This window comes from Onychomys torridus, chromosome 5, assembly GCF_903995425.1.
Source record: "Onychomys torridus chromosome 5, mOncTor1.1, whole genome shotgun sequence".
In the NCBI taxonomy this organism is placed as follows: domain Eukaryota; kingdom Metazoa; phylum Chordata; class Mammalia; order Rodentia; family Cricetidae; genus Onychomys; species Onychomys torridus.
Genome location: NC_050447.1, coordinates 65,275,284 through 65,291,653, shown reverse-complemented (window position 1 = coordinate 65,291,653; position 16,370 = coordinate 65,275,284). Strand labels below are relative to the sequence as shown.

Here is a 16,370-nt window from a genome sequence, read left to right as displayed (position 1 = left end):
TTACATCTTTTCAAAGTAAGAAAATTCAGGTTCTTGTCCCAAGATTCATCTTATATAATAAAATCTTTCTTTTTTTCTTTTTCTTTTCTTTCTTTCTTTCTTTTTTTGTTTTGTTTTGTTTTGTTTTTTGAGACAGGGTTTCTTTGTGTAACAGTCCTGGCTTTCCTGGGACTCGCTCTGTAGACCAGGCTGGCCTTGAACTCACTGAGATCCGCCTGGCTCTGACTCCCGAGTGCTGGGATTAAAGGCGTGCGCCACCACCGCCCAGCTCACTTTTCTTTAAGCAACTTAATTTTTCATTTTACTGACATTTTACATTTTAAAGGCATACTTGAAAATAGTTGATATATTATAATTTCTATGAAAATAATAGAAAATATTTGAAGATTTGTGAAAATGTGACCTCCTAAACTTAATTCTGCCTTCAATTTACAAAATAATCCAAAGGCCACAAGAAGTAAATCTTTCTTTGCTCTTTTATGATCTCTAAGGAATAATACAAACCATGAAATTCTAATCCTTACAAACATCAAAACTGCTCAAAATGAAAGAAAAGAAAAACTGGAGTCCATGGACACTACCAGTGTATCAAAGATTAAAATCACTTTTCCCCAAGTTATGCTTAATGATGACATCAAACAAACTACAAAGAGTTGGGTGAGGGATGCTGGTCTATAATCCCACATTCGAGAGGTAGGAGCAGGAGTTCAAAGTCATCCTCAGTGAGTTCAGGGCCAGCCTGGATAGATGAGACACTGTCTCATGAGAAAAAAGAAAAGAAAAACCATAAAAGCAGAAAGTGCAAATAAAACATCTACCAATTTAGAAGGATCAGCTGAGGAGGGGGAGGAGATGAATGACTGTCCTGCGTTACTGGACCTGTGAATGTTTAACACAGGGATGGCCTGTCATGTGGCCATTTGCAATGGTAGTTGAAGAGACTATCCAGCGGCACTGAACAATATTCTTTACCTTTATCTCAGAGACCTCTCAACCTTCACTTTAAATCTGAGTGGCTAATTCTTTAGGTATATATGCACAAATATTTACTAAGTAAGCATTCCAGATAAAATTACCCAACAAACTCGCTTAACTCAATAATACTACATATCTCAAACACAAATCTTCCACCAACACAGCTGATCATGACTAATGGTCCACTCAAACCGGATCAGTCCACTTTACATATTTACCATTAACCTAGGCCTCCCAAATGTCCAGCAAATAGAAAATAGTCAATAGCTATCACAGAGTAGCTATGAATTAATCACATGGGAAATGCAGCATGTAAAATCATATATGGTAAGCTACACTACAATGGGCACTCCAGACACACATGTATTCATGCACACTTACAGAAGTACATAGGGATGCCGAGGACAATCAAATCTACTGAGTGACCATAATTCTAGCCGGGGGCAGGGATGTTAAGGTTTTTGGTAGTTACTACATTTTAAGTTAAAGCTTGAAAGACAAATGACCCTGTCTCCAAAAATGTTTATCTAACCAGAGGGAAAAAAGAGGCTTTGAAATTCATTTAGTGAGCCTGCTGGAATGTGGCCCAATCACACTTTCACTGTGGCTCTGTACACTGATGCAATGCTTTTTGAAACCAGAGTGTAAGATGTGTCAAAACTCATAAACATGTTCATACCCTTGACCCCCAAACTCCTGAGAATTTGTCATAAGGAAATAATATAAAAGAAAAATGTACACAGGGAGCAATGCTGTGAGGCTTTGACATCTTAAAATAAGGCAAATGTCCAACGATAAGAGACTAGCTAAGTAAATTAGGATACACTGCTTAAAATGTACAAAGAATAAAGAAAAATATGGGTACAAGTAAACACAACACACAACCGGAGTCTAAGAAGGGAAGAGACATGACTCCATCACCCAAAGACTCTTTCATAAGGTAGGAGAGAGGGGGCCACATAAAGAAAGAAGTCTGCTGCTTTAGAATGGGAGAATGAGTTCATTTCTAACATGTACTTTGCTCAAACTGGATGATAATGCTTAAAAATAAAGCATAAGAAAAAGAAGCTGACAATGGTCAATAATTTTAAGCTTTGGAAAGGAAACTTGAGTTCTGAAAGGACAACATGGGACTTTGCTAACAGGGACCTGTTCTAAATGCAGATGTTTCCTCACGGCGGGCACATGTTCAACAGATTTACATGTGATCATCCCAGAAAAACTCCACACAGCTAAATGGGAAAATGGAAATGAGAAGGTCTAAAACAAGTCGTGAATAAACAGCTGAAGCTGCTTTTACTCACAATTTTAAAACACTCAGGCACTTGATTGGATATTTATTGATACAAACAAGAAAGGGAAGGTGCAGCATACTGAATTGCAGTCACCTCCACATTACAGAAGGACCGAGTTTCTTCCATACACCACAGTGCATCACCTCTCCAACGAGATAACACCAGCAACATCAGTGTTTATCGATATATTTGACTATACAACATTTTATTAAAAATTGTTAGTTGAGCCTGGCAGTGGTGATGCTTGCCTTTAATCCCAGCACTCAGGAAGCAGAGGCAGGTGGATCTCTGTGAGTTTGAGGCCAACTTCATCTACAGAAAGAGTTCTAGGACAGCCAGGGCTATACAGAGAAACCCAGTCACAAAAAAACAAAAGTTGGTTGAAACCAAGTCTGAAGAAATGAGGGAAAGTATACACCTCACACATGGGGTATTGTACTATACAATGCACCAATTGCCAAAAGTTAATTAGCAGAACAATAAAACTTGTCATAGAGTAGAGAGAGAGAGAGAGAGAGAGAGAGAGAGAGAGAGAGAGAGAGAGAACAAGACAGGGAGACAGAGTACAGCAGGGATAAGAGGAGAGGCACAAAGAGGAAGCATTACCTGTTTTTTTCCTCTTTGGTAAAATAAGATACAAATAACTAACTAAATATTTTTAAATAAAAATATCTTAAATATACCCAGCAGTTTCAAAAAAAGAAACTAAAAACTATAAAAGAAACGATTACTAAAAATAAGTCTATTACTACAAACCAGTGGAAAACACATAGAGAAAGTGATAATACACTCTCACATAGCTTCATTTTTCTTACAGGACTAACTGTGGAAGTGGAAGTGCAAAGAAGTTTCTGTGGGAGAGAAGATGCAGAATACCCCTCAGGCAGAATGCAGAAGACTCCCCTAAGCAGAAGCAAACTAGGCCTACTATGGGCTTCACCTCCCACGCTGTTGTTATTCGCAGGTTAGAAAGGTTCAGGGGGAGATGTAATTACAGACATACTAACTGCACTGTGGTTTGAAGCTGTGTTATGTCAATCATTATACCCACTATAGATTTTTAGGAAAAATAATGGTAAATGTGAACCTATTTTCAGAAAAACACATCCAAGACCTATAGTAAGATAACCTGTGTCATTCAATTATAATCCCAAGGAAGTAATTATCCCCCAGTTTATCAGATCAAATAATTTTCCCAGTTCAATCATAATTATTTCTATTTATGAGGTCTATCATATTTGGGAGGAAAAACCGCAGCTCTGTACTGTCTGTTGCAGTGAATGCCAAGCTACCAATCAGTGCAGCGAAAATCCCATGTTAGCAGTAGACAGTGTAGCACCAGGTACAAATGCAGTTAGACAGATAACCTGAAACTTGAATCCTCAAACCTCAGGACTAACGCTTAATTATCTGTAACAGAACTGATTTAGATGGAACCGAAAGAGTCAGACACTGTGGCACATGCCAGCGTCCTAGTACTCAGGCAACAGAGGCAGGAAGACTGCAAGTTCAGGCTAGCCTAGGTTTCCTAGCTAGACCCTACTTCAGAGAAAGAAAACAAACACCTGAAAGGCTGTAAGTTCACTGCCCTACAATGAAAGCAGGGCCGCCTTTAAGTACTGCCACTAAATTCAGAGATGGGGGAGAGAACCTCTGTCCCCAGCCCGGGTCACAGTGGATGTCTGGCACATGGAAGACACGTCAGTAGCCAGCTCTCCAGCCATCTGGTGTACAGCAAGTGCATCTGCTGCTCAGAACAAACACCCTTGTCTGCCCTGGGCCCAAGGTCCTTGGCATATTACATAATCTTAAACTTTTTTTTCAAAAAGCATAAAAGGTGTTGGAATATTCCCTTACTGTAAACTTTAACTCAACATCTGGACATTTTCTTTAAGGTCGGTATGTTTACATATTTGATCACCCACAGTCTCCCAACTGTGAAACGTTGGCTCCCTGTGTAGTGAATTCTCTAGAAAAACTCTATAACCAAATCTATGCATGAAGCATGCCCCAACTGTGCTCTTTCCTATGATCATTCTCCCGATGGCTGCAAGGAGGTCTCTTAGGTCTGCAGGGGAACACATCCCTTGAGTCCTCCCCACTCAACAGTACCAGGATTTGCCAACTGAACCATCTTACCCCACATACTTAAACACAAAAAGAACATTCATATTCTTCACGTTATTGTACACTAAAGTTAAAAACCACCAATACTTATAGTTGGGGTACATACTTTGCTTTCCCTCAAAATGCGTCAAAATTATAATTTAAAGTAATATATAGACACTAATCTTTCGAGAGCACTAGGAAAACTAACTTGAAGGAAAAGGAAAGATCCAGATAAAAGCATGGGGGAACAGGGATAGAAAAGTCACAGTATTTGGGGGCATTACACAAAAGCAACAGAAGAGGGCGCACTGTGGAGCTGGAGAAACTACCTTGAACCTCCTAGAAGGTTACCAACACTACTGCCAGCCTTGACTAGAGCAATAGTTCAGCTTAGGATTTCTAGATGTTATGATGATAGCAAAGGAGGCATTGTACTTCGAGGTTTGGATGTTCAATACTTTCTTCAGTTGCTGGGCAAAGGCAAGAAGCCCACCCCTGGGTCACTGAGTAAATGGGATTCTCTCCAGGAGCTTGTCAGTTTGCCTATACACGCATTTTAATTTATGGTATGTTCAGATTACAATATGTTCATTGGGAAGTAACTCCATAGTAATTCAAAGGAGCGTCTGTAACCACACTTGCAATTTTTTAAAGCAAAAAGCGATTACATACCAAAAATAACACCCCAACAATCAAAAGTTGAGAGAAACACAAACAACAGACACTCAAAACCTGGGCAACAAGGTAGGAAAAGACAAGAAAGCAGCTACATGACCTGGCAGTGTACACACAAAACAGCTTTCTCAAAACTTGGATAAGGTAGTGTGTGCAAACAAAACAATACCAAATGCTTTTACCCACTTTAGTAATCATAAATGACAGTATCAATATGATGTATACTCTGAGATAAGAAAATGAGCAATTATAGAATATTCTTCGTTATCCCTGAGAACTGGAACTGTTAGTTTAGATAAAACACATATTGATATAGAATAAAAAAGTAAAATCCCTATAGTCCTGATCTTGAACTGGAGATATCTGCATGACCACAATGGGTATTTCTAAGAAGACACATGGATAGTAACATATACATTTAAATATGCTCAACCATCGATAATCTTTAGGGAAATATAAACTGCATTCACATTATCTCACATTGGTTGAGAAAGGCTATTATCAGACAGATAATGCATAAGTGTGGGCAATGATGTGAGAGAAGGCAACTCTTGTCTACTTTTAGTGGGAGACTCACTTACACCCGGAGTTCAAGACCAGCCAGGCAATGAAGAGAGACTTTATCTCAGATAAGTAAGAACAGGGAGCTGTAGCCCTGGCTGCTCTTCAAATTTGCAGCACGCTCTAGAAAGCAGCTTATCACTGTTTGTGTCTTTAGCTCCACAGAATCAGACATACTATGGTACACAGATATAAAGGTGGTAAAACACCCATACACGGGGTTGGGGATCTAGCTCAGTGGTAGAGTGCTTGCCTAGCAAGCACAAGACCCTGGGTTCGGTCCTCAGCTCAAAAAAAAAAAAACAAAAAAAAAAAACAAACAAACAAAACAAATAAACACCCATACACATAAAGTAAAAAATAAATAAATAAATGTAGTGGTTTCTCTTTTAATTGTTACCATTTCTTTTATTCTTTCTCCCCTCCCTTCCCCCCCCCCCCCCCCCCCGCCTTTTTTTTGTTTTTGTTTTTGTTTTTCGAGACAGGGTTTCCCTGTGTAGCTTTGCACCTTTCCTGGATCTCACTCTGTAGACCAGGCTGGCCTCGAACTCACAGGGATCCACCTGGCTCTGCCTCCCGAGTGCTGGGATTACAGGCATGCGCTACCACCGCCCGGCCCCTTTGGTTTTTTGAAACAGGGTTTCTCTGTGTAGCCCTGACTGTCCTGGAACTCACTTTGTAGTCGAGGCTGGCCTTGAACTCAAAGATCTGCCTAGCACTGACTCCCGAGTGCTGAGACTAAAGGCATGCACCACCATACCCAGCTAAGTTTATGGTTTCTAATGCCAAAACAATTTTAAGTGAGATCATTTCACTTCAAATAATCAAGAAAAGAAACCCCAATGTTTCTTTCTTCTCGTGTATTTTCACTACTTACTATAAAGCTGATATTTTAGCTACATTTATTTGGCAGCATTTAAGTATGATAGCCATAACTTTATAGGAATTGTATTACATCAAATAAAAATAAAGGAAAACAAATCCATGATTTTCTAGGTCCAAATGTCTTGCCTCTTCCTTATTTGTTGCCGTCTTTGTTGTTTTCTGAAGTGCTGGGGACTGACTCAGGGGCTCTGCAGATTCAAAGCAAATGTTCTAACCACTAGGCTACACTCTTGGCCTCCTATATCCAGTTCTTTTTTCTTTTTTCCCCTTTGGTTTACAAGACAGGATTTCTCTGTGTAGCCCTGGCTGTCCTGGAACTCATTCTGCAGACCAGGCTGGCCTCTAACTCATAGAGAACCACTTGCCTCTGCCTCCTGAATGCTGGGATTAAAGGCGGCACTGCCTGGCATAAATCCAATTCTTAAAAAGAACCCTTCCTTCTCAAATTATCAAGCAACTTAAGTTGCTTAAGTAGGCCGTCTAGTCGGTAGTAAATAAGAAAACTGCAAAACAGTTCAATTGAGAACATTTTAAAAGGGACAATGAGTGTGGGCTGAAGTTCTACACTAGAAAGGAGAGCTGCAGTCCCAGTCCCAGAGAAGCCTGCTCATCAGTTAAAGCCGGCCTGGGCTACAGAGTCAAGTCCATGTTCGTTTGGGTTATAGTACTAGAACCCTACCCACCTCAGAGGAAACAGGCAAACCAACCCCCAAAACAAACAAACAAAGCAACTATGGGGAGGGAGGGAAGGGTAGGAGGGACTAGTCTAGCTCAGTCACACGCCAAATACATGACAATACACATAAATCTTGGTTGCTTACTTGGCCTCTATGTGATTCACTAATATAAAACTAGTGATCACATCATTTCAAAAACCATTGATGAGCCTGGCGGTGGTGGCACATGCCTTTAATCGTAGCACTTCAGAGGCAGAGGCAAGTGGATCTCTGTGAATTTGAGGCCATCCTGGTCTACAAAGCGAGTTCTAGGACAGCCAGCACTGTGACACAGAGAAACCCTGCCTCAAAAATAAACAAACAAACAAACAAATAAATAAATGGAACCAAAGCAAGTTCTAGGACAGCCAGCACTGTGACACAGAGAAACCCTGCCTCAAAAATAAATAAATAAATGGAGCCAAAACTAACAAACTAAATAAATATAAATAATTTTTTAATTGATGTATTGATTACTAATATATTAGCATTTTTTTTAAAAGTTTCTTGCTCTAATTCCTTGTTTCTTCCAAGCATTTGAGTTTCATTCATGTTTTCAGAACACAATTACAAATTTTGTGTACCACTAAGTATACTGGGAGATAAAAACTTCACAGACATACAAGGATTAATTTTCACAGGATGAGAGGACATGTAGGTCAGGGATTCTTAGTACTATCTTCATGAAGATGTCTTGGATCTTTAAGTAACCACATTTATCAACACTAACAAGAAAGGAATTCCAGGACCACTTCACACAGCCTTACTGAAGGAGACAATAGTTCTAGTCAATCCAGTTACTACCTGGCCACTGCCCCACCCCCAAATCCTTCATTAATATTGGTATTTAGATGCAGTAGTAACATTTTAAAAGTAAATAATGTCTGTTTAAAGCAGATATACCAAAAGTAGGTTTCTAAGCTAAAAACCCACTATCATTAAACAATCAAGGGTTTAAAGAGAACTGCATCTAAGTGGGATTTCCCCAACTGTAAATAAAGGTCATAAGCACACTGAATCAAAGGTGGAGATGCGCAGAATGCTCAGCAGTTACTAAGGAAAGCTGGCGATGGCTGAGGTATGCCCTGAGGTCCACAGTCTGATACCACAGCAGTAGGCCCAGAGAGAAGAGAAAGCTGGACTTCTGACCAGCCTCACAGGACAAAGGATGCTCAGCTCCATTCAGGGCCATCAGGTGGATGGAGCACTTTCTTTGGCACACCACTCTCTGCCCTGTGTCACTAACTCCTGGCTCCACTGGGTATTCCTCCACAAGATCTTCTTCTTCTTTGTTTTTTGTTTTTGTTTGTTTGTTTGTTTTTTTCCTCCACAAGAACTTAAAGAGAAAGTGCTGAGCTACAGAGCAGTCTGTCGTTTACCGGACTCAGACCACCAGAGAATGATGAGAACTTTTAAAAAGTGACCTTGAAGGGGAGACAGATGCTTAGTGGGGAAGTATGCTTGCTGGGCAGGAATGAGTACCTAAACTTGGACGCCCAGCACCCTGTGAAAAGCTGGGTGTGCCATGCACACCTGTAACCCCAGTACTGTGATTTGCAGAACAAAAGTGGACCACTGGGCAGCCAGGCCAGCTGAAAAGCAGTCAAGTCCAGGATCAGTGTAAAGCCACACCTCAGTGAGGGATCAAGGCAGACAACCAGGAGCGGGACAGCTGACATCTTCCTCTGGTTTCCACAGGCATGCACACACCCACACCCCAATTCTAACCAGATTTACATCCCATCTGCCACCACCTCCCAAGAAAAGGAAAGAAAGAAAGCTTACCATAAGTACCTTCCCTGTCTACCATGGCTACTGCCAACATGGGGGAGGGCTTCCTTTTCAGGATGATGCATTACAGCACTAGTACTTTCCAGTAGAATGCACTATACACTAGAGCCAGGGTCTGACGGCAACCCATCAATCCACCAAGAAGCTCTACAACTCCACTGTTTGTCCTGTTTTCAGACAGGCAGCATGGCCACATGGATTGTAAAACACCCCACTCCAAGTTTAAGTCTAGTCCATGAAAAGCACATAATACTTCAAAAGCTAGGGGACAAGAGATTATACAAAATAAAATGTAAGAAATTGCAGCTTTTGGCCACTCCTGGTTGGAAGATAAAGGGCGTCAGTTGCTTTGGAAAACAGCGGTGTGATTCTTCAAAAATTAGATAGATGCTGGGATAGGAGAGATGGCTCAGCAGGTAAGGAAGCTTGCTGTTAAGCCTGATGACCTGGCTCTGATGCCCAGGACCCATATAATTGAAGGAAAGAACTAATAATGATCTCTACACACATGCTGTGGACACACACACACACACACACACACACACACACACACACAATGTAATAAAACTTTACAAGTGGATGGGTTGCTCAGCAAAGAAGCATGTGCAAATCCCTGAGCTCAATGCCCAGCACTCAAACAAGTAAAATTCTGTATTATATATTTCATTCCAATACAGCATATCCACTGCTGGGTATACACCCAAGAAAATTGGAGGCACAGACATAGACAAGGATTTACACTCAATACTCATATGGTCATAACAGCCTTACTCATAGGAAGTGATGGGTTAAAAACAACCAGCTTCTATTAAGAGGTGGTGAAATAGATGTGGAATATGAAAATGTCACATCACCCAGCCTTAAAAACCAGACAATGTACCAGGCATGGTGGCTCTTGCTTTTAATCCCAGCACTCCAGAAGGCAGAGGTAGAAGGATCTCTGAGTTCGAGTCCAGCCTGGTCTACACGAGGTCCAGGAGAGCCAGAACTATGTCTCAATAAACAAAAACAGAACAAAGTGGACAATGCTGACACACGAACACTGGAGACAAGGATTAAGATATTATGCTGTGTGAAATAGGCCACTCACAAGGTATAAATACTGTATGAGTCCACGCACAGGCCATTTTAACCACTTTGTAGTGGTACAGTTCTGTGGTACTGAGTATATTCACATTCTCATACAACTATCACCATCATCAGTCTCTACAATGTATTGTTTTTCCAAACACAGACTCCATTCTCATTAAACATAATCTCCATTCCTTTCTCCCCTTGGCCTTAGCAAATGCCATTCATTTTCTGTCTCTGTGAACCTGTTTACCCTGGAAACCAACTAGCCTTTCTTCCAGCCAGCCAGCTGCTTGTCTGCCTTTTCTTTGAGACAGGATCTTATGTAGCACAGGCTGGCCTTAACTCACCATACAGCCTCGGATGACCTTGAATTTCTGATCCTCCTTCTTCTACCTCTTGGATACTGGTATTACAGGTATGTGCCATCATGCCTGACTTTATACAGTGCTTGGGTTGAATTCAAGGCTTCCTGTATTGCAAGAAAGCACTCTACCAACTAACTGAGCTACATCTCCACCCTCTTTATAATCAAAAATTCTAAATGGTCCAGAGAAAAGTATTTCTACTCATCAAAAACAAACAAAAAAAAAGAAAGAAAAAAAGAAAAGAAAACAAAACAAAACACAGAACTAGGCCTCATAACAGCAAGTACTCATAATACACTCATTATCCCCACATATACAGCGGTACATTCAGCTCTTCAGTAATCAAATCATGGGAGGAGAGGAGATTCCTAAAGTTCCCTTTTGTTTCAAAAGTCTAACTCAATATCTCATTCTTGTATAAAACATGTTCCAAGAAGATTCCATGTGGTCACATTCTGTTCTCTCCTATCTATAAGTTACAAAAGAAAGAAATGTCTCATCACAAAAAACCTTGATCACACCAAGACTGCCTGACAACACCAGCTGCAAGCGTGTCCGTTAAAGGGTTAGAATAATTTGTAAATCACTTTAAAACACTGAGACTGAACTTCTAGAATGTTCGTGTTAGTAGAGTATGGAATGCTAAAAAGATGTAAACTCCATCAAAGCGGTCACTAATAAGAGAGGATTAAATAACACAAACCTTCTTGAGAAGATACAATGGGCGGCAGGTAATCAGGAATGTATTCTTTTCTTTCTTCTGCATCTTTACTTCCGGGTTGAGGAAACTGAAGGACATTGTTCTTGCTAACAGGAAATGAAGGAATTTGATGTGGGAAAGTGACAGGTTCAATATTATGAATATAGTCTTCTAGTTCATGCAGATTAACCCCCATAAGTTGGAAGGCTTCACCAACATCATCCAAAATGGGGTCTGTTCGGCCATCTGAAACAAAGTCAAAAGCAAATCATATCACTGGAAAGAAAATCCATGATTATTTTCAAAATATTAAAAAATATATACATATATAGTTTGAAATAAATTTGTTTGAGGCCAGCCTGATATATAAAATGAATTCCAGTACAGCCAAAGGTTATATAGAGAAGCCCTATCTCAAAAAACAAGCAAATAATTTCAGTGATGCACAAAAAAGAAAAAATCATACTCATTCTTCCTTTTACTAAATAATAAGCACACATTTCACTTCTTCTCATCAAAATCTTTATTACTGTCACTGTAAAAACAGAACCATCTTAAACTCTACATGCCTCATAGTCTCTGAGAGTCTAACACATTCTGATGCTCCCTTTGACCCCCTTTTTCTTGCCAAAGAGTTCAGATATTTTTCCCTAACTATATTTTTTTCTATAATCACATCAGTAAAGAATGGTCTCCTGCCTGGAAGCAGAGGCAGGCAGATCTCTGAGTTTGAAACCAGCATGGTCAACAGACAGAGTTCCATTAAGAGCCAGGGCCACACAGAGAAACCCTGTCTCAAAAACAAAACAGAAGAATGGTCTCCTTTAGGCTCAGAAGACACATTACACCAACCCCAGTGGATGCCGGAACCTTGGACAGTAACAAACCCACATAAACTACAGTTTTTGCCTATGTATAGCTTAACTATGCTAACTTTTAATTTATACATTAGCTAAGCACAGTGAGACATTATAACCAATGACAAGATAGAAAAATCACAATATACTTTTAAAAAGTGATTTATGAAAGGTTTTTTTTTATAAATAATATTCTAACCATGACTAGGATAGCTAAAAAGGTGTTATGTGGTTAAGATCTAGATATAGAATACACTGACACAGAACTCATTATATAACACAGCTTAGCCCCAAACTCACAGTGACCCTCCTGCCTCAGCCTTCTGTGTGCTGGGTGTACAGAAGCGAACCACAATGTCTGGTTCAAGGGAGCTTTGGAAGGTAAAAGGGCAGACAAGGCAGAGCTGTGGCTTCGAGTTCTACCTACTAGACATGTCACTGACAGAACAATTTTCTTAAAATACTCTTTCCCAGGAGACAAACTGATTATATTCATATTCTGCATAAATGCTAATGTTCTAACTGATTGGAGCACCCTGATTGTATTTGTATTACCATAAGGTGTGGCCAAAATAGTATAGACACTCAGGAAATAGTTGTCTAGTAAATGAGTGGATAGTCTACAACCCTACAATCTAAAATTGTCTGTTTAAATAAGCATTTCTAACAAGTCACCAAACCCAAATGGGGAACAATGAACCTGACAATCATAATCTCATAAAAAGTGTGTGTGTAGGGGTGTGGGGGGTCTAGGGGAGGGAAGAAAACTGACTATGGAAAAAAATGGGTAATTAAGAAAAAGGTTCATACTGGATATGATGGCCCACATCTTTATCCCAGCACTCATGAGGCAGAAACAGATGGGTCTCTGTGAGTTTGAGGCCAGCCTGGTCTACACAGAGCTGTAGGAAGCTAGGGCTATGTAGAGAGACCCTGCCTCAAAAATAAAATACAATAGAAAAAGAAAGAAAGCACAATGGTCCCTTGGCTACTTTGGAATGCTTAAATCCATGAACTCCTCAGCATGAAAGGTAAACATGTATTCAGGGGATATTCTGAAAACTCAAAAGGTACACAACATCGTCCTTTGTTCAGGAACTAGGTAACAAAATATAATGTCTTAAACATAATAGTAACAATATATTCAAGGACAATGGAGGAGGGGCTTGAAGGCAAAGAAGCAAAGGCTTGAAAATCATTCTGCCATGGCATATTTTCAAGATGCAATTGAATGAATACCACTTTGGGATTCCCTCGTTAGAAAAGCAAGCACTCCAAAAAAAATGTGCATTTTAGGAACTTATTCAGTAAGTAGCCACTATTTGTAGACTATCACTCTTTTACTAGACAACTGTTTCCTGAGTTTCTATACTATTTTGGCCACACCCTTGGGTAATACAAATACAATCAGCATGCTCCAATCAGTTAGCATATTAGGTACTTATGCAGAATATGAATATAATCCACTTGGCTCCTGGGACAGGGTACATATATGCATACACAATTACAGAGCAAGATGATAAATAGCACAAGAGAAATATGCACAGGATTATGACAGCCGATAACACAAATTCCCCAGAGCAAGTGATAAGTAAATCTCAAAATGTAAGTGGTAGTGCTGGTGGGCCAGAAGGACATTCAGTAAAACAGTATGTGAATGGGAGTGGATAGCTTCAAATGTGTTGGAAAAAGTAAGTACCACAGCATGGTTGCAGATTAGTATGTTAGGGCAGCAGAAGATAAGAAAAAAAAATGCAGGCTCACAAAGGGAACTGTGTGCTGCTAAGATTTTTTAGATGGTAGCAAATGGAACACAATCTAAATAGTTTTAAAAAGATGATTGGCAGGATGAGATTTATATCACAGACAGGATCTGATTTGTGTTGGGGTTTGATTACTTGGGTAGGAATGGCATTTGGAGTCTTAAAGTACAATGAATCTATCTATAGGTCTTAATTTTAAAGGTAGGAACCACTTTAGCAGATCAAAGTACTCTATAAAACACATTTAGTTCTACAACTTACTACTTTAAAAGTCTTACGGCTGGCCAAGCAGTGGTGGCACACACCTTTAATCCCAGCACTAGGGAGGCAAAGGCAGGTGGATCTCTATAAGTTCAAAGCCAGCCTGGTCTACAGAGCTAGTTCCAGACATGGCTACATAGAGAAGCCCTGTCTCAACACTCCCCTCCCCTCAAAAATTCATATCATGGAATTTAATGAATGGTATACCCAATACAACACACACACACACACACACACACACACAGCTTCACACATCAATAAAATGATCTGTAGCTTTTATTAAAACGCTCCAAATTATTAAATACTCCTGGCTAGAGATATTATGGGGCATTCACTTAAAAGCCAATAGATACTGCAGCCCTGATTACCCGGGAAACCTTGCAAATCACCTATGATCCCTTCCATCACACTTCGATCAACACTGACATAAAGACATAAAGGAGGGACTCCGTGCGTAGCTGAGATGCTTGTCAAAGTTATTCAGCGAAATCGACAAAGCTGGCTTGAAAAGCACCAAGTGGAGATGCTGTCTGTGAAACGAACAGATGCCGAAAAAAGAGGCAACGACCCTGACTGAGCAGAGCTGTCAACGAGTCTAGTTAGGAGCTCAAGAATGGCCAGCCTTGTAAGAAACGGCCGGTAGACGGAGCGCCTGTGACAACTAGTTGTAGTAGTTTGCGGGCAAGGGAGGCAAGAGAGCAAGGTGAGCGAGGTGGAGAGCATTCTGGGGTGGCTCCGGCCGCAGCAGACCCAAGACAATGAGAGAGAGCGAAGCACCATTCCAGGACCAGGAGAGGTGAGAGGGTGTGGAGCTGCAAGCCGGGACCCTGCTTTCCCGCTGGTGGCGGGAAGTTAGCGGATGAGGAAGAGGCACCTAAGGGATGACTGGAGTTCGCAGGGGACGGTGGAAGCCCAGGACCATCCGAGTCTGAGAGGATCGCCCATCTCAAAGCCGGATTCGGAACGCCACCCCTGGAGGGGACGCCCAAAGGGGGCGGGGGGGGGGCTGAGGTGTCACTCGTGACCGGCTTGGGGGCAGCCCTCCCGCAACGCAGCCCCAGGACTCACAGAGTTCAGAGTACCGATGGCAGCCTCGGCCCAGCTGCTGCAGATAGCGCTGCAGGACGTCGGTGAGGAGGTGGCAGGCACTGAGCTGCACCGAGTCCCAGCCCAGCGCCTGGCAGATCTGCGCCACCGAGACCCTCAACAACGACCTGGAGTAACTCTCGCACATCCCGCTGCGTGGACGCCACCGCAGCCCTTTGCTGCCACTGCTTTCCAGCCCCGCCGTCTCGCCTCAGCAGAGCCCCCGATTCATTCTTTGGGGGCGCCGCGGCGGGGAAATCGTCCCCCCTCTGGCTCCCGGCGACCACCTCAAAGCCTCAGCAGCACGGAGCGCGCCAGCCTGAGAGCCGCCATTTTGGACTCGCTCCGCCTCCCGCTGGACGGCCGCCGGGGCGAGGCAGCACAAGCAGAATGCCGAGAAGGAGGCGGCGCAGGCTCCGCCCCGTGGGAGCGGAGCGATAGTCTCGAGATCGACTCTAGGGCCTGGAAACCGGCCGGAAGCCGAGCGACTGGGCGCAGGTGGAGTGTACGCCTCCTTGACAACAGGTGTCAGGGGCTTTCTCTCCCGACTGGCAGGAAAGTAAGAGGGGAATGTCGATGTGTTCAGGGGCAAACCAGGGAGGCAATGTGTGACACTGGAATGTCAAAGGATTAATAATTAATAATGTTGATAGAGATTTAAATGTGAAACGAGGGGGTTGGGACTTTAAGCTACTCCCCAAAACGCGGATTCGATTCAGTCTTCCTTTGCCAAAATAAAATAAAATAATAAAATGTAAGATTATATCCAAAATGAAATGGAATAAAAAGCAACGGTTGTTTGCCACTGTGAGGTCTGAATGAAATCCAAGGAATTCACTCAGAAGGCTGAGGCAGAAGAATCATAAGTTAGAGGCCAACCTGAGCCACGGAGAAAGACTTCGTCTCCAAAAAGCAAACTAAGCTAGTAAACTCAGGTTGTTCATTCTATTATTCAATGCTCTTCGTGACAGAGCTGGGATTAAGGGGCAGAAGGCCTCCGAGCTCAATTAATGAGAACCGGCTTGCCCCTAGAAGTAGTGAGCAAAATAAATACTATTTTAGTGCAGTTTTCTGTTCTTTCTTTTAAAATAGCTAAGTTCTGGTTTGCACCTTACTAACCACGGTAGTCTATCCAGGGTGTGGGGTACACAGTATCTGACAGAGGTTGACCACTCATCTAAATCCTTGAGATTGGTTAGGTCCGGAGAATAGTTAAGTTCGTTGCCTTTCTCAGAATCTTCTCCCAACACTAGCTGA

General features: G+C 41.7%; 1 protein-coding gene across 1 annotated transcript in view; it reads right to left on the bottom strand.

Moving 5' to 3' along the window:
- Taf3 (TATA-box binding protein associated factor 3) overlaps nt 1-15,487 on the bottom strand; it is a 159,225-nt gene extending 143,738 nt beyond the window's left edge. The window contains exons 1-2 of the mRNA XM_036188737.1: nt 15,096-15,487; nt 11,150-11,392 (exon numbers count right to left, since the gene is read on the bottom strand). Of these exons, the coding sequence (XP_036044630.1) occupies nt 11,150-11,392; nt 15,096-15,261 (409 nt within the window). The 5' untranslated portion in view covers nt 15,262-15,487. The remainder of the gene's footprint in view (nt 1-11,149; nt 11,393-15,095) is intronic.
- Nucleotides 15,488-16,370: the final 883 nt, after the last annotated feature.